Raw genomic sequence first — 27,961 nt, forward strand, 5'->3', positions numbered from 1 at the left:
TTCTGCCTCTCTTTTGGCCAGACGTGCAGTCCTTCTTAGGTGGAGAGATGCTGCCCCACCCACTCATGCTTAATGGCTCAGAGACATTATGTCCTGCTTAGACCGTGAAAAGATTCATTATTCACTTCTTAATTTGGACATAAAGTTCCAAAAGGTGTGGGGACCTTTTCTTGAATATTTTCATAATTCCCATTTAAAATAAGGGTGCATTCCTCCCTTTTTTAACTTTTGCATTTAAATCCCTTACTTCCAGCTTCTTACAGTTAAGATTTATGGTTTTTTTAATGTGTAAACGTATTATAGCTTAGGTAGTAGGCAATATGCCTTCTTTTTATAAATACAGCTCTGTGGAGATAAATTTCTGATCAACTTTTTTATACTTTGTAAGGTTGGCTTGGAGTTGGGTAGTGGGAGGGTGGGGTGGTAGCTAACTTTATACCATTCTACTACGGGTGCTTTTCTTAATTGTTATGAACTGTACTTTTGATACATTTGTTTTGCACTGTATAAACCTCTTTTGTTACTGTATTTTTTGTTTTGTCACATTGTAGAAACTCATAAAAAATTTAATTAAAAAATTTAAAAAGAGAGACAGCTTTACAGAGCCAGTGACAGAGTAGAGGAAGTCAGAGTAGGAGGGCTTTGGCTTAATGGGGCTGCAGCGATAATGGGTCGAGGTAAGGTAGGTTGCCTGTGTAGAATACAAGCAGGAAGTATGTGTGTGAGGCTGGTGTTCTGTGCTTGGTGTCAGATGTGGGAGGTCCGGGAGTCTCCCAGCCTCCTGGACGGCCACACCTGCACCAGGTATGTCGAGCTGCAGCTCCCTAGGGACCACGTTAGGGAACTGGAGATGCAGCTCGATGACCTTCATCTGGTCAGGGAGAGTGAGGAAGTGATTGAGAGGAGCTATAGGCAGGTAGTCACACTGGGGCCTCGGGAGACAGATAAATGGGTAACAGTCAGGAGAGGGAAGGGCAGGAGTCAGATGCTAGAGAGTACCCCTGTGGCTATACCCCTTAACAATAAATACTCCTGTTTGAATTCTGTTGGGGGGGCAACCTACCTGGGGGCAGCAACAGTGGTTGTGCCTCTGGCACAGAGTCTGGCCCTGTGGCTCAGAAGGGTAGGGAAAGGAAGAGGATGGCAGCAGTGATAGGGGACTCTATATTTAGATTAGATTAGATTCAACTTTATTGTCATTGTGCCGAGTACAGATACCAAGCCAAATGAAATACAGTTAGCATCTAACCAGAAATGCAAAGATAGTGTTATTTACAAAATAATTGCAAATAAAAAGTAAGTGCTACAGCCCACAAATATAAAAGTACTGAGACAGTCCAATATGGGTGCAATACTGCTTAGCACTGTGATGCGAGGTTCAGCAGGGTCACAGCCTCAGGGAAGCTCTTCCTGTGCCTGCTGGTGTGGGAGCAGAGGCTCCTGTCGTGCCTACCAGATGGGAGGAGTGTAAAAAGTCCATGGTTAGGGTGAGGTGCATCCTTGATAAGGGGATCAGATGGGCAATTCTGTGGACGCAGGAAAGAAGCACGGATGGTAGTTTGCCTCCCTGGTGTCAGGGTCCGGGATGTTTCAGATCGTGTCCAAGATATCCTGAAGTGGGAAGGTAAACAGCCAGAGTTTGTGGTACATATTGGTACCAACAACATAGGCAGGAAAAAGGAGGAAGTTCTGAAAAAAGCCTACAGGGAGTTAGGAAGGAAGTTGAGAAACAGGACCACAAAGGTAGTAATCTCAGGATTACTGCCTGTGCCACGTGACAGTGAGTATAGGAATAGAGGGAGGTGGAGTATAAATGCATGGCTGAGGAATTGGAGCAGGGGGTAAGGATTCAGATTTCTGGTTCATTGGGACCTCATTTGGGGCAGGAGTGATCTGTACATAAAGGACGGGTTACACTTGAATGCCAGGGAGACCAATACTCTGACAGGGAGGTTTGCTAAGGCTATTGGGGAGAGTTTAAACTAGAATTACTGGGGGTTGGGAACTGAACTGAACAGACGGGGGCAGGGGCAGTTGTCTCACAAATAGAGAAAGCTTCGAGACAGTGCGAGAGGGAGGATAGGCAGGTGATAGAGAAGGGATGCGCTCAGACCGAAGGCTTGAGATGTGTCTATTTTAACGCAAGGAGTGTTGTGAACAAAGCAGATGAGCTTAGAGTGTGGATCAGCACTTGGAGCTATGATCTTGTGGCCATTACAGAGACTTGGATGGCTCAGGGGCAGGAATGGTTACTTCAAGTGCCGGGTTTTAGATGTTTCAGAAAGGACAGGGAGGGAGGCAAAAGAGGTGGGGGCGTGGCACTGGTGATCAGAGATAGTGTCACGGCTGCAGAAAAGGAGGAAGACATGAAGGGATTGTCTACAGAGTCTCTGTGGAGTCTCTGTGTGTGGAGGTTAGGAATAGGAAGGGTCAATAACTCTACTGGGTGTTTTTTATAGGCCACCCAATAGTAACAGGGACATCAAGGAGCAGATAGGGAGACAGATTCTGGAAAGGAGTAATAATAACAGGGTTGTTGTGGTGTGAGATTTTAATTTCCCAAATATTGATTGGCATCTCCCTAGAGCAAAGGGTTTAGATGGGGTGGAGTTTGTTAGGTGTATTCAGGAAGGTTTCTTGATACAATATGTAGGTAAGCCTACAAGAGGAGAGGCTGTACTTGATCTGGTTTTGGGAAATGAACCTGGTCAGGTTCATTTCCCAATACTGAGGTCTCTCAGTGGGAGAGCATTTTGGAGACAGTGATTAGAATTCCATCTCCTTTACCATAGCATTGGAGAGGGATAGGAACAGACAAGTTAGAAAAGTCAAGTCAAGTCAAGTCACCTTTATTGTCATTTCAACCATAACTGCTGGTACAGTACATAGTAAAAATGAGACGTTTTTCAGGACCATGGTGTTACATGACACAGTACAAAAACTAGACTGAACTACTTAAAAAACAACACAGAGAAAGCTACACTAGACTACAGACCTACACAAGACTGCATAAAGTGCACAAAAACAGTGAAGGCATCACAATAAATAATAAACAGGACAATAGGGCAAGGTGTCAGTCCAGGCTGTGGGTATTGAGTCTGATAGCTTGAGGGAAGAAACTGTTACATAGTCTGGCCGTGAGAGCCCGAATGCTTCGGAGACTTTTCCCAGATGGCAGGAGGGAGAAGAGATTGTATGAGGGGTGCATGGGGTCCTTCATAATGCTGTTTCCTTTGCAGATGCAGCATGTAGTGTAAATGTCCATGATGGCAGGAAGAGAGACCCCAATGATCTTCTCAGCTGACCTCACTATCCGCTGCAGGATCTTCTGATCCGAGATGGTGCAATCTCCGAACCAGGCAGTGATGCAGCTGCTCAGGTTGCTCTCAATACAACTCCTGTAGAATGTGATGAGGATAGGGGGTGGGAGATGGACTTTCCTCAGCCTTCGCAGAAAGTAGAGACGCTGCTGGGCTTTCTTTGCTATGGAGCTGGTGTTGAGGGATCAGGTGAGATTCTCCGTCAGGTGAACACCAAGAAATTTGGTGCTCTTTACGATCTCTACCGAGGAACCGTCAATGTTCAGTGGGGAGTGGTCGCTCTGTGTCCTCCTGAAGTCAACTACCATCTCACACAAAATGCTGGTGGAACACAGCAGGCCAGGCAGCATCTATAGGAGAAGCACTGTCGACGTTTCGGGCCAAGACCCTTTGTCAGGACTTCGTCAGGGTCTTGGCCCGAAATGTTGACAGTGCTTCTCCTATAGATGCTGCCTGGCCTGCTGTGTTCCACCAGCATTTTGTGTGTGTTGTTGTTTGAATTTCCAGCATCTGCAGATTTTGTCGTGTTTGCTCAACTACCATCTCTTTTGTTTTGTTCACATTAAGATATAGGTTGTTGGCTCTGCACCAGTCCGTTAGCTGCTGCACCTCCTCTCTGTAAGCTGACATCATCTTGCTGATGAGACCCACCACGGTCGTGTCATTGGCAAACTTGATGATATGGTTCGAGCTATGTGTTGCAGCACAGTCGTGGGTCAGCAGAGTGAACAGCAGTGGACTGAGCACCCATAGCCCCCACGCTCAGTGTGATGGTGTTGGAGATGCTGCTCCCGATCTAGACTGACTGAGGTCTCCCAGTCAGGAAGTCTAGGAGTAATTGGAGTAAGGGGCAAAATGAGGCTATCAGGCAGGAATTTAGAAGCATGAATTGGGAACAGATATTCTCAGGGAAATGTACAGAAAAAATGTGGCAAATGTTCAGGGGATATTTGTGTGGTGTTCTGCATAGGTACGTTCCAATGAGACAGAGTAAGGATGGTAGGGTACAGGAACCGTGGTGTACAAAGGCTGTTGAAAATCTAGTCAAGAAGAAAAGCTTACGAAAGGTTCAAAAAACTAGGTAATGATAGAGATCTAGAAGATTATAAGGCCAGCAGGAAGGAGCTTAAGAATGAAATTAGGAGAGCTGGAAGGGGCCATGAGAAGGCCTTGGCAAGCAGGATTAAGGAAAAACCCCAAGGTATTCTATAACTATGTGAAGAGCAAGAGGATTAGACATGAAAGAATAGGACCAATCAAGTGTGACAGTGGAAAAGTGTGTATGGAACCAGAGGAGATAGCAGAGGTACTTAATGAATACTTTGCTTCAGTACTCTCTATGGAAAAGGATCTTGGTGATTGTAGTGATGACTTGCAGCAGACTGAAAAGCTTGAGCATGTAGATATTAAGAAAGAGTATGTGCTGGAGCTTTTGGAAAGCATCAAGTTGGTTAAGTCACCGGGACCGGACAAGAGGTACCCCAGGCTACTGTGGGAGGTGAGGGAGGAGATTACAGAGCCTCTGGTGATGATCTTTGCATCACCAGAGGGGATAGGAGAGGTTCCGGAGGATTGGAGGGTTAGATAGATAGATAGATAGATAGATAGATAGATAGATAGATAGATAGATAGATAGATAGATAGATAGATACTTTATTCATCCCCATGGGGAAATTCAACTTTTTTTCCAATGTCCCATACACTTGTTGTAGCAAAACTAATTACAAACAATACTTAACTCAGTAAAAAATATGATATGCATCTAAATCACTATCTCAAAAAGCATTAGTAATAGCTTTTAAAAAGTTCTTAAGTCCTGGCGGTAGAATTGTAAAGCCTAATGGCATTGGGGAGTATTGACCTCTTCATCCTGTCTGAGGAGCATTGCATCGATAGTAACCTGTCGCTGAAACTGCTTCTCTGTCTCTGGATGGTGCTATGTAGAGGATGTTCAGAGTTTTCCATAATTGACCGTAGCCTACTCAGCGCCCTTCGCTCAGCTACGAATGTTAAACTCTCCAGTACTTTGCCCACGACAGAGCCCGCCTTCCTTACCAGCTTATTAAGACGTGAGGCGTCCCTCTTCTTAATGCTTCCTCCCCAACACGCCACCACAAAGAAGAGGGCGCTCTCCACAACTGACCTATAGAACATGTTCAGCATCTCACTACAGACATTGAATGACGCCAACCTTCTAAGGAAGTACAGTCGACTCTGTGCCTTCCTGCACAAGGCATCTGTGTTGGCAGTCCAGTCTAGCTTCTCGTCTAACTGTACTCCCAGATACTTAGATAGATACTATTGCAGATGCTATTCCCTTTGTTATGAACCCCATAACTGGGTCACTTACCAGCAAAGATAGAGAGGTCCGCTGAAGTCTGATGGTACTATTTTTAAACGTTTTTATTTATAAAGGGGCACAAAAAAGGTTAATACAAACATTCAGATAATATACGTCGTCAATACTCAATCTAAAGCGCGGGTATAGTAGTAATCAACAATAAGAAGTAGCTCTATCGTTTGTCTAGGGGTAAAACTATTGTCCGATGGAAATATAAAAGTCTCGCCAGTTCATGAAGGCTTTTAGCCGTTTGAGGGACCGCTGGGTGTTCACGGGTTGGAGAGAGAAAATAAACTTGCCAGCCTTTTGGACTCAAAGCGTTGAATCGGGAACGTGAGTTCCCCGTTGTCAGTTCGGAATCCTTTTCGGGGTTATCAGCCACGTGTGTCCCAAGCTAGGGGAACCGAATCACACGTGGCTCCCGAACAGCTTCCCATCCTTACGGGAGCGATGAGCGATGGTGTCTCCGTCTGGTGCGTCGCTGGGATACTGCCTCCTGCAGTCTCCTTTTTATCATGACTGGCAGATTTGAAAATGTCAATCAAGGTAGGGTGATACAATCCCCACCCCACCTGATAGCTGGCACGTACTATAGATTTGCAATTCACACAGATGCCTCTAAGAACAATGGTCAAATCCGTTGCATTGTCTCTCATTTCCTGGGTCCAAGACCCGAATTAATAGCGATCTTGCGATTCTCCGGAAGGAGAGGGCTGGTCCCGCACCCTTCGGCCCCTCAGAGCTGTGGTACATTCATAACACCCCCTTTCTTCAAAGCGTTTTCACCAGCGGTGATACGAAGTAGTACAGAGTCTTACAGGATTTTAGAATCTAACACAATACACAAGCTTTCCGTTTCACTACAGAGCTATACAGTTATACATTTAATTCAGCATCTAAACAGGTAACGAGTATAGTGGCACTTCCTTTAATATTTTTTTTTCTCTTGTACCTGACTAAAGGCTGGTAACATCAGATTTCAACTTAACAGGCAGGTTCCAAGGGGATTGTCTTTGTTATTCACATGCTTTGTCAAAATCCCGTACAGCCAGTTTTCCTATTTAAAATGGCGCCCCCATTAACCATCACCTTTTTTTCGGTGAGTTTCTACGGGAGGAACTCGAGTAGTATGGGGCGGGGTAAACTCCCGTCCGCCTTATTCATAGGAGTTATCGTATCAACACCGGATCCCAGACCTAATTCATTCCTACCCAATTCTTTAGTTTTAAGCAAGTTGCTATTTTTCTCTTCAGGACCCGTCATGCTATTAGTTTCCAATTTAAGATCTGCAAGCGATCCCGCTTTTTCCAGACAGCCTGTCAAGTGCTGCCTGTTCACTCCACATCCTTGAATAACAATAGCGTGTGGGGCCCCGGCAGCTCTCGACTTACTCTGTAAGCGAGCTGCAGGGTTTAAAATTTTTTCATTTGATTTGGGAACTACAAACTTTCCGTTCCCTTCAGTAATAATGTTTATCCCCCCATGGTCGAGTTCCACTTTAAGGTTCACCACCCCTTCGTGTACAAACACCTGGGAACCCTCCCTTCCCCCAATTACCAGGGCTAACCCTGTCTTCACTGAACCCAGTCTATCTGACCCAAAAGGACGGCCGTCTCGTTCAGCTGAATCAGATACCTCAGAACTTTTCTGAGCTCCGTGACTAGATTCAGAACCACGTGCATCCCCATCCTGGACACTCTCAAAAGGGACATTGACCTCTTCCAGGCTTTCAATACCCGTACCTTTTTCAAATTCCAAATTCCCTTGCTCCTCCCAGCTACTCTCTGGGCAACTCCCTTCCGGAGTAAACTAAACCCCGCGGGCTGAAACAACCTCATCTGCCAACCCAGCAGACCTCTCCAAGGTAGTGGCATCCTTTTCATCTAGGACTGCCTTCATCTCTTTATCGGGAACACCTTGATAACTCTCAACTTCTTCAAACAGGGCTGCCAAACCAGACAGATCATCCATGTCCAACTTTGGACCTTTTAACCGCTTTTTCCGTTTCTCATCTTTATTTCCTACCTCTAGGACCTTTCTCTTCGCTAAGGGTAGATCTATTTCCTCTCCCTTACCCCCTTTCACGTTACTATTCCTTGTTTTACCACCCTCTAAACCCTCGTGGCACAGGGTCGGTAAAGACGTCTCGGCCAAATCAAAACTGGCCAATTTTAAACTGATCCCGTTCTCAGCTGCCGATCTTGACAGGCTGCGAGTGACCGCGCACGCGGGATAGCTCTTGGATGCTAGGGGCGGGGCCTCAACACGCACCGGCCGGCTGGTCATCGTCATGGCTGACCAAACATTACCCCCCACTAAATCGTTCCCAAGAAGGACGTCCACGTCGGTTCTCGGGAATTCTGATGGCACCCCTATTTCAACTGATCCATACACCAGCTCACAGTCCAAAATGACCCTACGTAAGGACACCATTTCTGTCCATTTTCCTATTCCTCGCAGGGCTACCTCGCCCGTCTGAGGTCCGAATTGTAATACGTTACCGCTAATTAATGATAGCTCTGCCCCCGTGTCTCTCCAAATCCGTACGGGAATTGGTGGGTCCCCCTCCCTCACAGACACGGATCCGTGTGACAGATAAATCTCAGACCCCTCGCGCTCTCTGCTCCCCTGGGACCCTCTTGTCGATTTACTGATTACCACTGCACACCCGATAGGGACCGCTGCTTTCCCTTTTTCTGGCTCCTTCCTCGGAGCAAAGCACCGAGATGCAATATGTCCTCCCTTCCCACAATTAAAACAGGTCAAGCCCGGAAATCTCGGGCCACCTGGCCTTTCCCCCCAACCTTACCACTAGCTCCCGGCGGGACCTCTGCCTCAGCCGGCGGACTTTCTCGGTCGTTCCCACGGTCTCTCGGGGTACTTTTATTCAAGGGAAACTTTGTCTTGTGGGTTAGGGCATATTCATCTGCGAACCTAGCAATTTCTGAGATGGACTTATTCGGCTTCTCATTCAAATACATCTGGATCTCCTCCGGAACACAACCTTTAAATTCCTCAATCAGAAATAACTCCCTGATACGCCCATAATCCCCGTCCACCTGTTCCGCGGTGCACCAACGGTCCAAGGGCACACCCTTCTCATGGGCTAGCTCGGTATACGTTTGATACCACCCTTTCCGTAAATTTCTGAACCTTTGTCTATAAGCTTCAGGTACTAGCTCGTAACTCCGGAGAATGGCCTCCTTTACTTTGGCATAAGTCTCCGCTTCCCCCTCCTCGACGGACAACGCCGCATATGCTCGTTGTGCCTTCCCTTTTAACACACTTTGTAACAATGCCACCCACTGCTCTTTGGGCCACTTCTGATTTACTGCCACCTTTTCAAAAAGCAAGAAATAACTATCAACATCTGACTCTTCGAATGGAGGTACTACCCTCAACTCCCGACTAACATTAAACCTCTCCTCTCAATCTAACCCTTGATCTCTTCGCTCTTTCCTTAACTTCTCCATCTCCAAGTCATGTTTCCTCTGTTTTTCTGCCTCCTCATAATCTCTCTCCTTCTCAGCTCTTTCTTTCTCTTTCTCAGCTCTTTCTTTCCCTTTCTCAGCTGCTTCCAGCTCCTTTAGCTGGAGCTCATGAACCCGTTTCACCTCTAATTCCTTTAGTTGGAATGCCTGCTCCCTTTCTCTCTCAGCCCTTTCCTTCTCCTTCTCAGCTGCTTCACTTTAAATTCATGTTCCAACCTTAATTTCTCCAACTCTAATTGATCCGTCCCACTCGCTAGTACCTTTTCAAGGATATTTTTCAAATCCTCAGCTGCAAACACCTTCTTCCCAATGTAATACTGAGTTATGACCCTTCGCACTTCCCGCTTTTTCATTGATGACCTCACCTCTGTGAGGCTTAACCCCTTCCCCAGATTTACCAAGTCTAATTTTGTAGCCGCCTCTAGCGCCCCCAGAGTCGGGTTTTCCATAAATTCATTCACGTCCATCTTTGCTGGTTTCCCATCTGGCTACCCGCGTACCAGATCCAAATTTTTTGACTTACAAACCCAATTCACTGACCTCCCAATTTGGTATCAAATCTCGAGACGAGGCCCCACGTTGTTATGAACCCCATAACTGGGTCACTTACCAGCAAAGATAGAGAGGTCCGCTGAAGTCTGATGGTACTATTTTTAAACGTTTTTATTTATAAAGGGGCACAAAAGTAAGGTTAATACAAACATTCAGATAATATACGTCGTCAATACTCAATCTAAAGCGCGGGTATAGTAATAATCAACAATAAGAAGTAGCTCTATCGTTTGTCTAGGGGTAAAAATATTGTCCGATGGAAATATAAAAGTCTCGCCAGTTCATGAAGGCTTTTAGCCGTTTGAGGGATCGCTGGGTGTTCACAAGTTGGAGAGAGAAAATAAACTTGCCAGCCTTTTGGACTCAAAGCGTTGAATCGGGAACGTGAGTTCCCTGTTGTCAGTTCGGAATCCTTTTCGGAGTTATCAGCCACGTGTGTCCCAAGCTAGGGGAACCGAATCACACGTGGCTCCCGAACAGCTTCCCGTCCTTACGGGAGCGATGAGTGATGGTGTCTCATTCTGGTGTGTCGCTGGGATACTGCCTCCTGCAGTATCCTTTTTATCATGACTGGCAGATTTGAAAATGTCAATCAAGGTAGGGTGATACAATCCCCACCCCACATTGCCCGAGGGTGTCCATGTCCCTGATAGCTGGCACGTACTATAGAGTTGCAATTCACACAGGTGCCTCTAAGAACAATGGTCAAATCCGTTGCATTGTCTCTCATTTCCTGGGTCCAAGACCTGAATTAATAGCGATCTTGCGATTCTCCGGAAGGAGGGGGCTGGTCCCGCACCCTTTGGCCCCTCAGAGCTGTGGTACATTCATAACACCTTATTCAAGAAAGGGAGTAGAGATAGCCCAGGAAATTGTAGACCAGTGAGTCTTACTTCAGTGGTTGGTAAGTTGATGGAGAAGATACTGAGAGGCAGGATTTATGAACATCTGAAGAGGCATAATATGATTAGGAATAGTCAGCATGGCTTTGTGAAAGACAGGTCATGCCTTATGAGCCTGATTGAATTTTTTGAGGATGTGACTAAACACATTGATGAAGGTTGAGCAGTAGATGTAATGTATATGGATTTTAGCAAGGCATTTGATAAGGTACCCTATGCAAGGCCTTTTGAGAAAGTAAAGAGGCATGGGATCCAAGGGGACATTGCTTTGTGGATCCAGAACTGGCTTGCCCACAGAAGGCAAAGAGTGATTGTAGACGGGTCATATTCTGCATGGATGTCGGTGACCAGTGGTCTGCCTCAGGGATCTGTTCTGGGACCCTTTCTCTTCATGATTTTTATAAATGACCTGCATGAGGAAGTGGAGGGATGGGTTAGTAAATTTGCTGATGACACAAAGGTTGGAGGTGTTGTGGAAGGTGTGGAGGGCTGTCAGAGGTTACAGCGGGACATTGATAGGATGCAAAACTGGGCTGAGAAGAGACAGATGGAGTTCCACCCAGATAAGTGTGAAATGGTTCATTTTGGTAGGTCAAATATGATGGCAGAATATCGTATTAATGGTAAGACTCGGCAGTGTGGAGGATCAGAGAGATCTTGGGGTCCAAGTCCATAGGACACTCAAAGCTGCTACGCAGGTTGACTCTGTGGTTAAGAAGGCATACAGTGCATTGGCCTTCATCAACCGTGGGACTGAGTTTAGGAGCTGTGAGGTAATGTTGCAGCTATATAGGACCCTGGTCAGACCCCACTTGGAGTACTGTGTTCAGTTCTGGTCACCTTATTACAGGAAGGATGTGGAAACCATAGAAAGGGTGTGGAGGAGATTTACAAGGTTGTTGCCTGGATTGGGGAGCATGCCTTATGAGAATAGGTTGAGTGAACTTGGCCTTTTCTCCTTGTGGTGTGAGAGGATGAGAGGTGACCTGATAGAGTTGTATAAGATGATGACAGGCATTGATCCTGTGGATAGTCAGAGGCTTTTTCCCAGGGCTGAAATGGCTAGCACGAGAGGGCACAGTTTTAAGGTGCTTGGAAGTAGGTACAGAGGAGACATCAGGGGTAAGTTTTTTACTCAGAGAGTGGTGAGTGTGTGGAATGGGCTGCCAGTGACGGTGGTGGAGGCGGATACGATAGGGTCTTTTAAGAGTCTCCTGGATAGGTACACGGAGCCGAGAAAAATAGAGGGCTATAGGTAACCCCAGGTAAGATCATGTTCTGGACAGCTTTGCGGGCCGAAGTTCCTGTATTGTGCTGTAGCTTTTCTATGTAACATCCTCCAGACAGTTCACAAAACTACTTCTTTAACTTCTTTCAAGTCTTGTTTTTCTTTCAAATGTGGTTCTGCTATTGTTGGAGCCCGTGATCTACATTCTGGTTGTCCGATTGAGTGATCTGGTGTTTTCTGTCTCTGAGGCTGTCCCATGGGGTGTGCAGCCTTGAGGCTAGGAGTCCTGGAGATGGGGTGCAAGCCCATGATCAACTCCATTTCTCACCAATCTCTCTGATCAAAGGACTGAGAAAGATTGAAATCATCAAGATGAGAGCAGAAGGGAAATGGGTGTTCAGCACTGTCTACCAGCCTCTTGCTCACTGCTACTGGAAGAAGATGTCTCCCTCTCTCTCTCTGTCCCTCGCTCCTTCCGATGAAAGGTCCCTGCATTCGAATAGTATGATTGTAAATGTGTTTTCTTGAACTTTTCATCTCTGAACTTGGAGTATTATGTACAGTTCTGGCTGCCCCATTATAAGAAGGATGTGGAAGCTTTAGAGAGGCTGCAGAGGAGATTTACCAGGATGCTGCCTGGATTAGAGAACGTGTCTTATGAGGAGAGGTTGAGTGAGCCAGGGCTTTTCTCCTTGGAGAGAACGAAGATGAGGTGATTTTATAAAGGTGTACAAGATTATAAGAGATGTAGATCAAGAGAACCTTTTCTCTGAATGGCAATGGCTGGGACCAGAGGACACCCTTTTAAGGTGAGTGGTGGAAGGTTTATTGAAGATGTCTTTACACAGAGAGTGGTCTGTGTGTGAAAAGCACGGCCAGGGGTGGTGGCAGAAGCTGATACATTATGGACATTGACAAGACTCTTAAGAGACACATGGATGATAGAAATTGGAGGGTTATGAGTTGGGTAGGAGGGAACGGTTAGAGGGTTGGCCTAACATACTTTCTGGTAAGATGTCAACATGTTTGGATGCAATGGCTGTTATGGGGCCATCCAAAGGTGTTATTGTCTTTTTTAAACACATTTGTTATGATCACAGGACCCTGCTGGACATCAAGAGCATGAATTATGGCAGATCTACCCTGTCGGCGAGTTGCTCATTTGCAGGAGCTGGACTTGTTGAAGATCGTGCTGCTGCCCGCGTCAGAGAAGCGTAAGTGCGCGAAAGTGGTGTGCGGTCTAACAGTGAGTGATCATAGAAACATAGAAAACCTACAGCACAATACAGGCCCTTCAGCCCACGATGATGTGTCAAACATGTACTTACTTTAGAAATTACCTAGGGTTACTGTGGTGAACTAGATATACCTGTCTGACTGCTCCTGTGGCTCCTCCCACAGACCCTGCTGACTGCTCCTGTGGCTCCTCCCACAGACCCCTGTATAAAGGCGACTGTGGGCTGCTGCTCTCCCTCATTTTCCCCAGGATGTAGTGCTGTTTATTCTTCCAGTCAATAAAAGCCGATATCTCACTTCCTAAGTCTCAGCGTGAGTTATTGATGGTGCATCAGTTACCCATAGCCCTCTATTTTTCTAAGCTTCATGTACCTATCCAGGAGTCTCTTAAAAGACCCTATTGTATCCGCCTCCACCACTTCTCTTAATCACTTTTCTTGTGACCACAAGTCCCAGATGGGTATTGTTAATGTTATTGTTAGGGGTGGAGCTTAAGAGGATTAATGGCGCCGAACAGAAACTCCTTTGCTTGCATCTTCAGAAACAGCTCTGTTTCCATCTTTACTATCTCTATTTTTCCCTCCAGGGTTCTTTTGAAGACCCTGACCTGGAGTTACATGCTGACTACGGTTCTTTGCAGGAATGGGATCCGCTCTCGAGGTTTCATGAATGGCCATTGTTCAGCACGCCAAAGGCTCGGCCTAAGAGTTCGGCTCGGCTTTGGAGGACCGAGATTTCGTGGCTCTGGAGATGGGGGGGACTGGAGGTCGGTGCCTCTGCAGAAGATCTATGCGTCGTTGGAGACGGAAGATGTCTGGCTGTGTGAGGACTTTGGGGTTTCTCACATTTCACTCTCATTATTCTTTGGGGGCACTCCTCTGTTTTCCTGGATGGTTGCGAAGAGAAAGCATTTCAGAATGTATATTGTATACATTTCTCTGACATTAAATGTATCTTTGAATGCTGCAGGGTCGATTCATTGGTTTATTGGCGAACACTGGGAGAGCTGCACGGCCTCGGTTGTAGAGAGGTCTTGGCCTCAGACCGCAGTGTTTTCTGTTTGCAGCTGCGCAGGAGAGAGGGTCGGAGTTGTTTCTCTCTACTAGATACCGTGTGGTGCGGCGTCCATTCTGAAGTCAGTGCTGCTTCCAGAAGCAGAAGTATTGTGTTTGACGTCAGACTGCTGCAATATTCACGAGGGACTTGTACTATATTTTTTTATGTGTGACTGTAATCTTCTGCTATCTTATACGCGCTGTTTGTTGTGTATGACTATCGGTACTGTGTTTTGCACCTTGGCCCCAGAGTAACACTGTTTGGTGTGGCTGTTTTCAGGGGCATTCATGTATGTGTGAATGACAATTAAATTTGAACTTGAACTTTATGTTTGAATGCCTCTGCAAGCTGAGGGCACCAGGAGATGTGATGACCAGTCAGTCGGAGAGATCAGACTTTTAGACATGGAGTTCAGGGTCGCATTATCAGCTAGTCAAGAGGTTGATACTGAAGATCAAGCCTGAAGGTTGATCAGTATTCCAACTGGGGAGTCCAATGGCCGAGGCCTGGAGGCCTGTCTGGAGTTGGAGGACTCTCCATGTCGGTGGGTGGGTGGGTGGGAGGGAGGAAAGAGGCCTGCCTTACTGTTGCCTAGTGCTCGTTGTTGGTAGATTTTGTTGTGCTCTGTGTTGTTGCACAGGATCAATATAAGTTGCAGGAAGTTGGAATCTCAGTCAGCTCCAGAATGGGCACTAGGCCCTGCAGCAACCTGGACATCTTCAAGGAGAGGTGCCTCAAAAAGGAGGCATCCATCGTTAAGGATCCTCACCATCCAGGATGTGCCCTCTTCTCACTGCTACCATCAGAGAGGAGGTACAGGAGTCTAAAGACACACACTTAATGATTCAGAACAGCGCTTTCCCCTCAGCCATTTGATTTCTAAATGGACATTGAACCCATGAACACTCCTTCACTACTTTTTTTTGCACTACTACACAGACATATACTTCAGTTTTAATTATTCATAGTTTTATTATTATGCATTGCATTGTACTGCTGCTGCATAACAACAAATTTCATGACATATGCTGATATAAACCTGATTCTGATTCTGTTCTGGTGAGCACGATGGGAATGTTAAGCTGGCGCCAGAATAGTTGGCAACACTTGCGGGCTGCCCCCAGCACCTCCTTCGGCTGTGTTGGCTATTAAGGCAAACAACACTTTTCACTGTGTGTTTTGACATACACGTGATAAATAAATCTGAATCTGAATCTGAACCGCTTCCTCTGGCAGCTTGTTCCATTCCCTGACTTCTGAAAACACAGTCATTTCAAATGCGTTTGGTCAGATATCTCCCCAGCCTCTCTGGGACTAGTACTTCCCTCATGAGTCAATGGGCTCCTCACATGCTGTTAATTTCCTGGGCCTTATCATCTCCAGTTCTGCAGTCTCCCTCCCTAAGCAAAGTTGTGAGAGATTTGAACTTCACCCTATGAATAACTTGAGCCGAACTTTACCCAGAGTTTCTGCACAATGACCTCTAGTTATTCAGCGGCTGGCAGGCTGATCCACCCGATCATGTGGTTAAAAATCAAATATTTCTCTCAAAGTGCCCTTGAACAATCTGGATAACTGCATTTTTACAGAACAACATGCATCATTTATCTCATCATCTCATCATTTATCTCACTGTTTGCTCGCATTCACTTTTTCCCGAGAATTCTGATGTAACCCTACCCTCTGTGGGTATGTGTGGCATTAGTTTGTGGATACCAATCACCTGCCCCAGTTACTGTGAGGTAAGAATCCAGAAATAAGTTCAAAGTAAATTTATTATCAAAGTACATATATGTCACCATATACAACCCTGAGATTCATTTTGTAGTAGGCATACTCAATAAATCCATAATAGAATAATAACCATAATAGAATCAGTGAAAGACTGCACCAACTGGGCATTTAATTGGTGTGCAAAAGACAACAAACTGCACAAATACAAAAATAAATAATAATGATAAATGAGTTAGCAATAAATATCAAGAACAAAGTGATAGGTGAAACTGGGAGGGGGAGGGATGTAGTAACGAGCTGGGATGTTGATTGGTGAAAGAGGTACAGGGCTGGAGAATGGGGACTCTCCAGGAGCCACTGAGTTGGCATCTGCCGTAGACCTGTTGCTTCGGTAGGCGAATTGGAGCAGACCAAGTCACTTCTGAGACAGGAGTTAAAATGTTTCATCACCAACCTCTCAAATTACTTCATCAGTCTGGATGTAAGTGCTACTGGTCAATAGTCATTGAGGTCAGTTACCACATTCTCCCTAGGCACTGGTATAATTGAAGCGTGCTTGAAGCATGTGGGTACCTCAGAATGACGAAGCGAGAGGTTAAAGGTCTCCAGCCAGTTGACCAGCACAGGTCTTTCTTAGCTATGTGCACCCTCTGGGGCAGATGATTTCTGTGGGTTCACCTTCCTGAAGGATATGCTCACGTTGGCCTTAGAGACTGAAATCATAGGATCGTCGGGGATGTGCGAGTTTGTCATGGTTCCTCCACGCTTTGATGATCAAAGCGAGCATTGAGCTCACCTGGAGGTGAAGCCCTGTTTCTGCCTACATCGCTTGATTTTGCTGTATAAGAGGTGATAGCATTCAAGCCCTGCCTGCCACAACTGTCGATCATCCTTCTTTGATTCAAGTTTCGTCTGGTATTGCCACCTCACCCAAGTGGAACAAAACAAATTGAACATTGGACATAAAGCATACATAGAGCATAGAACATTACAGGCCCTACAGCCAATGACATTGTTACTTACTTATTTATCTAAGCTCATCATCCTTACTGGGGCACAGGCTGCTGACAGCAGCTTGCCAGAGCACTCTTTCAAGTTGTCCCCAGGTGTAGCCCATGTTCGAAGATCTTTCCTTTCTCAGAGATGAGGTCTTTGGAACTTTTCTTTGGCCTTTGTTTTTATGAGATGGGATTGCTAACTCCACACCCAACCCTCCTCCTTTTGCAGCCAGGCTTGCGACAAGAATCTGGACGTATTACAATTTTCCTGTTGCCACAATAGTTCTACAGCATATGCAATCCCACAGGCTCTCCAGTTGACCTTAGATCACCTGGTCAATGGCCATACCTATGTCAAGAATCCTATCCTCAGTTCTAATCAACAAGCTCCAAAACCTGGGTGTCTGTACCTCCCTCTGCAACTCGTCCTTGACTTTCTTACCTGGAGACCACAGTCTGTGCAGATTAGAAACAATATCTCCTGCTTGCTGACAATCAACACTGGATACGTGCCTAGTCCACTGCTCTAACCTCTCTACACCTGGACTGTGTGGCTAGCCACAGCCGAAGTGTTACCTATAAATTTGGCAATGACATGATTGTTAGCAGAATTTCAAATGGTAATGAGGAGGCATACAGGAGCGAGGTTGATCAGCTGAATGAGTGGTGTTGCAGCAACAACCTTGCACTCATCGTCAGTAAGACCAAAGAATTAGTTGTGGACTTCAGGAAGGGGAAGTCAAGGAAGCACACACCAGTCTTCAAGGGATCAGAAGTGAAAAGGGTGAGCAGTTTCAAGTTCCTGTGTCAACATCTCTGAGGATCTATCCTGAGCACAGCATATCGATGCAATTACAAAGAAGGCACAACTGTGGTCATACTTCATATGGAATCTGAGGACATAAAATTGGTATGTCACCAAAGACAATTACAAATGTCTACAGATGTACCGTGGAGAGTATTCTGTATGGGGAGGGGCACTGCACAGGATCAGAAAAAGCTGCAGAAAGTGGTAAGGTCTGCCAGCTCCATCATGGCCACTCGTCTCCCCAGCAATCTTCAAAAGGCGGCGGCTCAAAGAAGTGACATCAATCATCAAGGACCCCCATCACCCAGGACATGTCCTCTTCCCATAGTTACCATCAAGGAGGAAGTATTGGAGCCTGAAGACACACACTCAACGATTCAGAAACAGCTTCTTCCTCTCTGCCATCAGATTTCTGAATAGACCGCAAAGTCATGAAAACTACCTCGATATTTTTCTCTTCCTTTTTGCACTACTTATTTAATTTTATTTAATTTTTATATGTACTTATTGTAATTTTTAGTTTTATTGTTATGTATTGTAATGTACTGTTGTCGCAAAGCCACAAATATCACAAATATGTCAGTGATATTAATCTGATTCTGGTTCCTTTTCAGCCCAGATGAAGGGTTTTGGCTCAAAACAATGACTGTTTATTCCTCTCTATAGATGCTGCCTGACTTGCTGAGTTCCTCCAATTCTGGATTTCCAGCATTTGCAGAATATCTTGTTTACAATGTGGCAAAAGCTCTCTTCACGACCTTACGTACCTGTGACGCCACTTTCAAGGAATTATAGATCAGTACTCCCAGATAACAAGGTTGTTTTTTTGTTTATATGTATTATTGAACAGGAATGTTAAAATGAAGGCTATGTTGGCCAGAGAGCTAGAGTAGGTCAGTGACCTGTTGGAAGAATTTTGTCAATATGAACCTATTATTTTACAAATAAGAATTAGAAGTATTTTAGAAGAAATAATGTATAGCGTCACATTATAATGAGCAATCAAAGTGCTGGCAGAATTAGGGTACACGAAAGGAGATTTTGGATTCAGAGCGGTGGTTTGCAGAGGGTATTGACCTATCAATCACACAGAAGGGGGCGTGTCTACAGGTTTCATTAGATATCCCAATGTAGAGCAAGGCTAAATATTCCTGACTAGCCATTGACTGAGACCAGGGCTGCAGGAGAGAGGACAGCACACCGGAGAGCAGAAATAACTCTTGTGACAGCAGCTCCAACACCAGGCAACTAAAGCAGCCAGAAGTGGACAATGGATGCAGCATTCCTGAAGAATGGAGAGAGTGATAAGGTAATTATCCAACGGGTGACTCGGGCAGGAATAGGAAACAGAAAGGAAGTGGGCACTTCTGCTCTTTCCCACCTTATCTCATCACTCATTCCTTTACAAACACAGACTTACATACACACATAAATACCCGCACACTTCAACACACACACAGATGTAAACATGCGCATACACTCACACACACACACACACACACACACACACACACACACACACACACACACACACACACACACACACACACACACACACACACACACACACACTCCTCCCCTCTATGAACTTTGTCTACACTTCTTTCTGCCTCAGTAAATCAGCTAGCATAACCAAAGACCCTACTTTTGCTCATCACCTCCCTCTGGTTGTCCTCCTCCATCCCTTTTTCCCATCATCCACTCACTTCTCCAGTCAGATTCCTTCTTCTTCAGCCCTTTACCTTTTCCACCTATCATGTTCTCATATTATCTCCCCCTCCAGCCACCCACCTTCCCCCTCACCTGGTCTCACCTGCCAGCTACCCCTCACCCTCCCCCACCATCTTATTCTGGCTTCTTCCCCTTTCTTTCCAGTCCTGCAGAAGGGTCTTGGCCCAAAACTCTTCAATCCCCTCCATAGATGTTGCCTGACCTTCCAAGTTCCTTCAGCATTTTGTGTGTGTTACTTTGGATTTCCAGCATCTGCTGAATCTCTTGTGCCTATGATAAGATGATCTGAATCAGCAGATTGGGTGACTACTTTGCTATTGTTTATTCCACAAATATACTACAAATTCTAGCCAGACATTAATTTTCCATCTCACCACCATTCAGATCTGGTCATGGCATCCAACTCTGTTCCAATGAAATCCAGTGAAATTGTGGGGAACCAGGGTTTGAACCAGCGAACTAGTTTATTAATGTCACATGTACCGAGGTACAGTGAAAAGCTTTGTTTTGCATGCCATCCACACATTACAGCAGTGCATTGAGGTAATACAAGTGATTTGAAGAATACATCTCACAATGCTCTGAACTCATCATCAGTAATTAACCTGGAGTCATTGGGTTTTCACCCTTACCTAGTGACCCAGTTGTGCTTGATTAAGCCATGATTTGTGTTCAGCAGTGTGTGCTGCTGCAGAACAATCTTTCCTCTAAGGTGTGTGCCCACATCTTTTGCTGCTAGTGCACAAAGGAATTTAAACTAAAGGTTGTCATCCTCTACCTCATTGGCATGGTAAGTATACTTCACGATCATACACAATCACGTTTCTTTTTCCGGTTTCTGATGTGGATTGTATTGATAATGTGGAGTTTGCGATGATTTGTCTGCAGATTTTAGAACTGGCTTATTTACACAGTTTTTAGTGATGTTGTTGTCACTGGCAAAATAAAAAAATTGTATGGCACAAGATTGTTGCGCATACTGGTCATTACAAATTTGAGGGAACATGTCGTGAGGGAGTGCCAGAATCCCTGGGGGTGGCTTTACTCTTGCTTCTGGTTGCTCTCCAGCTCTCACAAAGCTGATGAATCAATTGCAGGATTGAATTCACTTGCTGTTACAGATGTTTAAGAAGGCTGCTTCTGCGAGGCTCTTCAATGCCTGGTCATGTCTCCAGTTATATTGTTTCTGTCCGAGGCTTTTTGGAAATGAGTCTGACTTATTGTACTAGGGAATCATTGAACAACGGGTTAAATCTGTGCTTGAGCATGATGGTACGTGCTTTCAGCTTTTGAATCTGATAGGAGGGGGGAGAAGAGAAAATCTCTGGGGCTCAACTTCAGACAATCAGTCTCCACGACTTTTTGTTTCAGATTTATCCAATTTCATTTCATCTATTTACATATTCAGACCAATTTGGGTTTTTTTTTTCACTTCTATCATAACCTCCCTCACACCTTTATCATCTACTATCTCCTGCCTGGAACACAATTCCAGATAGTCCCGCCATTCTCACTTACACTGCATCTTAAACCCTGCTTCTCTTTAACTATTTACAATTATTCCTCTGATTTGAGGCACACACCTATCGATCCCTCAACAACGCTATGAAGGTTGATGGGGTTGTTAAGAAGGCGTAGGGTGTGTTTGCCTTCATTAGTTGGAGGATTGCATTCAAGATCCGTGTGATAGTGTTACAGCTCTAGAAAGCCCCGGTTAGACCACGTTTGGGTATTGGGGTATTCAGATCTGGTTGCATCATTATAGAAATTATGTGCAAGCTTTAGAGAGGATGCAGAGGAGACTTGCCAGGATGCTGCCTGGCTTAGAGATCATGTCTTATGAAGATAAGTTGATCAAGCTGGGGCTCTTCTCTTTGTAGCAAAGGAGGATGAGAGGTGGTTTGATAGAGGTGTACAAGGTGATAAGTATAGGGGGGATGGCAGAGGTAGATATTTTACCTAGAGGGTGGTGGGTGTGTGGAACATGCTGTCAAGGGTGGTGGTAGAAGCAGATACATTAGGGAAATTTAAGAGACTTTTAGATAGACACATGGATGGAAAAAGATCAAGGGCTATGTGGGAGGGAAGCATTAGACTGATCTTAGAGTAGTCTAAAAGATCAGTTCAACATCATGGGCTGAAGGACCTGTGCCATGTTCTTTAAGTTCTATGTTCAGTTCCGGTGAAAGGTCATAGATCATAAGACGCAGGAGCAGAATAGGCCATTTGGCCCATCAAGTCTGCTCCACCATTCCATCATGGCTGATTTATTATCCCTCTATGAAACCATAAAACAGAGGAGCAGCATTAGGCCTTTCAGCCCATCACATCTGCTAGACTTGAGGTTAGCTCTGTTTCTTGATCCACAGATGGTAACTGGCTGTTTCCTACAATATCCATTTCACCTCAACATTTGTTCTAAAAATGGATCAAGGATGATGTTCTTTTTTCCAACAATCTATACTTAAATATGTATCTGATTTCCAAGTAATTGCAATAGCCTTTTTGGCTACAGCCAGCGCAATTTTTATAAATTCTTTCTGATATTTATTAATTTTGAGTTTCGGTTTTGTCCCTTCAATATCACCTAGTAAAAGTAATATTGGATTATGAGGAAGTTTTATTCCCGTAATTTGTTCCAATAAAAGTCTTAAATTTGTCCAAAAAGGTTGAATTTTAGAACAAGACCATGTAGAATGTAAAAATGTACCAGTTTCTTGTTTACATCGGAAACACTGATCAGATAAACTTGAATTTAATTTATTTATTTTTTGTGGTGTAATATATAATTGATGTAAAAAGTTATATTGCACTAATCTTAACCGAACATTTATTGTATTTGTCATACTATCAAGACACAGTCTTGACCAATTTGTTTCTTCAATTTTAATATTCAAATCACTTTCTCATTTTTGTCTTGACTTATGGACTCCTTGTTTAGTTGCCTGTTTTTGAATCAAATTATACATACAAGATATAAATTTTTTAATATTTCCTTTTTGAATTAAAATTTCTATTTCTTTAGATTTCGGCAATAACATTGTTTGACCTAGTTTTTCTCTTATATAAGCCCTTAATTGAAAGTAACAAAATAAAGTGTTATTTGAATATTATGAGCATGTGGAGACCTTCCAACAACCAGGCATTCTTTCTTTCTTTCTTTTTTTTCTTTCTTAATTTTTTTTATATAGGGAAGTTAGGGGGGAGGGATTAAGGGGAGGGGGGAAGGGTCACATACTTTTTTTTCTACACTTGTAATCACTTAAAAATGCAATTAAATAAAATTTTTAAAAAAAAGGATGATGTTCTAACTCTAAAGTAATTGGAACTGTTTGCCATTATGCTCTTTACTTTCCCTCCTCTAGAAATCCATGTACACTGATGAGCAGTCCATCAAGGGCGATATCATCTCGGTAATGTTCTCTCTGAAGGAAGAGGTTGGAGCCTTGGTTAAGGCCTTGCGTCTATTTGAGGTAATTCCCGTTGTATTTCAATCCACCCATTGCGATTGGTCCCTAAGGTCAACGATGTTCCAACCATTTTATCTGGAAAACTAATTCTTCTATCCTAAAACTTGGACCATTCTTCAGGCAGCACATAGAAAGCATAGAACAATACAGCACAGGAAATAGACCTCTCTGCCCATACTGTCTGTGCTGAAAATAATGGTAAATTAAACTAAAACTCTTCTACCTGTAGATGATCCATATCACTCCATTCCCTGCATACTCATCCTTTTAAACACCATTGTCATATCTACTTCCACCTTTATCCTGGCAGCTATGCTCAGCACCCATGGCTCTGTGTAAAAAAAATTACTCTTAAATTTTCTCCCTCTCACCTTCAGACAATTCCCTCAACTGTTTGATATTGGTACTCTGGGAAGCAGATTCCAACTGGCAACCCTATCAATACCTCTCAGAATCTCATGAACTTCCTTCAAGTCTCCTGTCAGTCACTGTCACTCCAGAGAAAACAACCCACGTTTGTCCAATCTTTCCTTATAGTACACACCGTCTGATCCAGGCAGTGTCCTGGTTAACCTCTTCTGCATCCTCTTCAAAGCCAACACATCTTTCTAACGGGATGGAGCAACTTGCTGAAAAGAAGCATATAATTGTCAAGGAATTCAAGGTTCACAGTTCAAAGTAAATGTTATTATCAAAGACCATGCACGTCACCATATACAGTCAGTTTCCTGTGGCCTACTCAGCAAATCTATTGAATAGTAACCATAACAGGATCAATGAAAGATCAACCAGAGTGCAGAAGACAACAAAATGTGCAAATACCAAGATAAGTAAATAGTAATAAATAATGAGAACATGAGATAATGATATAAAGAGTCCTTACAATGAGATCATTGGTTGTAGCAACATTTCAATGATGGGGCAAATGAGTGTAGTTATCTCCTTTTGTTCAAGAGCCTGATGGTGGAGGGTTAGTAACTGTTCTTGAATTTGTGGTGTGAATCTTGGGGCTCTTGTACTTTCCAGCTGATGGCAGCAGTGAGAAAAGAGCATGGCCTGGGTGGTGAGGATCTTTGATTATGGATGCTGCCTTCCTATGACAATGTTTCATGTAGATGTGCTCAATGGTGGGGAGGACTTTGCCATAATGTAGAGGGCCAAATCCAGTACCCTTTGTCAGATTTTTTGATCAAAGGCTTTGGTATTTTCATACCAGACTGTTTTGTAGTCAATCACTCTCCACTACACATCTATAGAAGTTTGTCAATGTTTTAGATGTCATGTCATACCTCCACAGTCTCCTAAGAAAGTAGAGGCACTGCTGTGCTTTCTTCATAATTGCACTTACACGTTGAGCAGAGGACAGATCCTCTGAAATAGTAAAAACTAGGAATTTAAATTTGCTGACTCCCGCCTCTGATCCTCCAATAAGGATGGGCTCATGGACAACTGGTTTCCCTCTCTGAAGTATTGCACTGTTGTAACTATTCACCTTGGTTAATAGCAGAAATTCCTCTATATAGAGGTATGGGCTGATTACACTACATGTAATACAGTGAATCTGTGAGATCTGTTGCCACAGGCAGCTATGGAGGCCAAGCCTGTGTGTATATTTAAGGCAGAGGATGATCAATTCTTGGTTTGTCAAGGTATGAAGGGATATGGGGAGAAGACAGGAGACTGGGACTGAAAGGAAACATGGATCAGCCATGATGAAATGGCAGGGAAGACTCAATGGGCCAAATGGCCTAATTCTGCCCCTATATCTTATGGTCTTATGGTTCCATTGAGTCTGATCTTCATGCAACATATAATATTGGACAAACTCAGCAAGCCAGGCAGTTGCCATTTCGGGCCAAGATCCCATATCAGGACTGGAAAAGGAGGGGGAAGAAGCCAGAATAAGAGGGTGGGAGGAGGGGACAGAGTACAAGTTAAGATGGTGTGGGAAGCTGCAAGGTGATAGGTGGAAGAGGTAATGGGCTGAAGAAGAAGTAATCTGATAGGTGAGGACAGTTGAACCATTGAATAAAGGAAAGGAGGTTGGGAACCAGAGGGAGGTACTGGGCAGGTCATGAGTGCGGGGGGTGGGGTGAAGGGAAAGGGTGAGGGGGCTACCAAAGTATGGAAAATCAGTTAAAAATATAGGCGGTGTTGGATCCTGATGTTTTTGTGATCCAAAGATTCTTTAGAATCAAGAATGAGGCATAAAGATTGCTGCTTATGGCCGTTTTATTACAAGTTACAAGAACAAAAGCAAACATGATAGTGCTGAGAGAAGAAAAAAATAGAAACAAAGGGAAAACCAGTCGTGGTCGTCTCGGACTCGACTAGATATAACATTCCAGTGATAACAATTAACCTATAAAACAGCTGGATTCCACCTACTAAGTTCTAGAAACAGAGAAGTTACTGTACCGTAATTCCTAGAAAATTCATTGAACAATTACACGTATATAAAACCCTGAGACCATGAGATATATGAGCAGAATTAGGCCATTTGGCTCACCGAGTCTGCTCCACCACTTCATCATGGCTGATCGATTTTCCCTCTTGGCCCCGATCTCCTGCCTTCTCCCCGTATCCCAAGAATCTATCAATCTCTGCCTTAAATATACCCAATGACTTGGGCTCCAAACTGCCTGTGGCAACAAATTCCACAGGTTCACCATTCTTTGGCTAAAGAAATTCCTGCTCATCCTCATTCTAAATGGATGACCTTCTATTCTGAGAATCTGTCCTCTGGTCTTAGACTCCTGCACTACAGGAAACATCTTCTCCACATCCACTCTATCGAGGCCTTTCAATATTCAATAAGTTGCCATAGGTGATTATAAAAAAATAAAAGAAAACATAGGAAGGTTAAACTGTAAGAAAAATAACAATTCCACACTCCAAACCAACAGTGGCGAGGGGGAAGTAGAGGGAAATGGTTACAAGTCAGAGAATTCAGATTCAGGTTCATTTACATCAACAACCAACACAACCCAAAGATGTGCTGGGGGCAGCTTGCAAGTGTTGCCATTCATACCAGCATTCCCACAATGCTTGGCAGAACACAGAACACAACAATCAACAAAGTGCCAACAGTAAAGCAAGCCCCTGTCCTCCCTCCCACCCACCCACACACACATGGACAGTCCTGCAACCCCAGGACCGGTCTTCAGTCTCCAGTCTTTGGGCTTCAACCTCCAGCCTTCCAATTGATCTTCAACTGACTTTGAACAGACTGAGAGACATCAGCTCACTTCAGCGTTGATGCGCCCTCTCCATGTCCTTCATCATTGTGCTTAAGTTCCCTTGCATCTGTAGGTCTGCTTCCATCAGGAAAGATCAATGGTCACAACGTTTGGTAGAAGGTGACCTAGATGCAACATGTCGTGTTGCTCCTCCAACTGAGTTTGGCCTCATCAAGGCAGTAGAGGAGGCCAGACAGTGAATTCAGCTGGTAGCCAATACCTGTATACAAGAGCATTTATCATTTCATGAATTACAATTTCCCTACAGTGCGTAAAAGCCACCTCTGACTGTTCTACTCTCTACCACTTGTTCTACAATCATTAGTGTGGTAAACTTTCCCCTGACCCTACATTTTTTCTTTAAAGATACAGCTCAGAATAGGCCCTTCTGACCCTTCGAGCATTGCCACCAATATCCCCTGATTTAACCCTAGCCTAATCACAGGGCAACTTATAATGACCAGTTAAGCTACTAACTGGTATGTCTTTGGACTATTGGAGTAAAAATCAGAAGAAACTGACATATTCCATGGGGAGGATGTACAAACTTCTTACAGAGGATGCCAGGATTGAACTCTGAACTGTGACATCCCAAGCAATAATAGCATCATGCTACTGTACCACATCCTATCCTCCATGTAGCTTCCTGAATCAGAAACACCAAGCGTCTGATGAATGCAAGAGATTCTGCAGATGCTGGAAATCTGGAGCAACACACTTTATTGTAACTAATCCCGATCTCTCCCTAGGTATCCTTTTAACATACAGTGAATCTTTTAGAATTCTCCTCTAACATATCAGGCCCCTTTTAACCCTCCTCATCTCCTAACTAGCATATGGAAGCAATTGTTGGACAATATCAAAGCAAACTAAGGGAAAACTCGAAGCTGCAGAAATGTGGTTTTTTGAGAAGAATGATCATGGAAGGACAGAGTAACAAATAAAATGCAGTGAAAAGCTGGAATAAGAAAAGCTGGTATAATCAATAAGGAAATGGAAACTGGAAATCCTGTGACCTGTACTGAGGAAAGAGAAGCTTGAGCATTTTGCAGGGACAGGAAAGATTGATGGAAGATAAAGTTGTGGTCAACAACACATGATATTCATGGGTTACATCCAGGGATGGACCGGCAAAAGTTTTGAAGACTTTATCAGAATCTCTCAGATCAATCACTGTCAATACTCCTGGCTTGATCACAGCTGCCTAGACCCAACATGCCTTCTTTTCCCGACAAAAAACGTCTTCCAGCTAGGGTTCCCCACTCCTGCCAGCCTCGCCCTTCACTCTAACAGGATCATACTGGTCCTGAGCTTTTTGCATGCTGAAGAGAACTTTACAAGTTATATATACAGTGGAAGATACTTCATAACTGCCAAGCCCTCCATTAACTCCAGTCGCCTCTCAGAATTAACTGATATCATCAAAATGAATCTCCCTACACTCTCCCCCAATTTAGGACTTTTACTTGAGGGCCAATTTTAAACATTCTGCAAATGTTGGAAAGCTTGAAAAACACACACAAAATGCTGGAGGAACTCAGCAGGCTAAGCTGCATCTATGGAGGGGAATAAACATTCGACATTTTGGGCCCAGACCCTTCATCAGGGCTTAAAAGAAAGGGTGAAGAAGCCAGAATAAGAAAGTCAGAGTCATAGAGAAGTGCTGTCACCCGATTTGGATATGGCCCAAGTGCGGAGTGAGAGACACTGAAGCAGGTCGATGGTTCACAGACTTCAGTGTGAACAGTGTTAAAGGGAAAAGAAAACAATAAACGCCAGGCCAAACAGGGCCGTTAACTATAACTCAAATGGAAAACTAAGCCATCACTACGGCTGAGAAGAACAACTAAGAATA

General features: G+C 44.3%; 1 protein-coding gene across 1 annotated transcript in view; it reads left to right on the forward strand.

The window, feature by feature from the left end:
• Nucleotides 1-18,663: 18,663 nt before the first annotated feature.
• Nucleotides 18,664-27,961, forward strand: part of pah (phenylalanine hydroxylase) — a 67,674-nt gene continuing 58,376 nt past the window's right edge. The window contains 2 exon segments of the mRNA XM_073059740.1: nt 18,664-18,975; nt 22,763-22,870. Coding sequence (XP_072915841.1) covers nt 18,937-18,975; nt 22,763-22,870 — 147 coding nt within the window. The 5' untranslated portion in view covers nt 18,664-18,936.

Source organism: Hemitrygon akajei, chromosome 10, assembly GCF_048418815.1.
Source record: "Hemitrygon akajei chromosome 10, sHemAka1.3, whole genome shotgun sequence".
In the NCBI taxonomy this organism is placed as follows: domain Eukaryota; kingdom Metazoa; phylum Chordata; class Chondrichthyes; order Myliobatiformes; family Dasyatidae; genus Hemitrygon; species Hemitrygon akajei.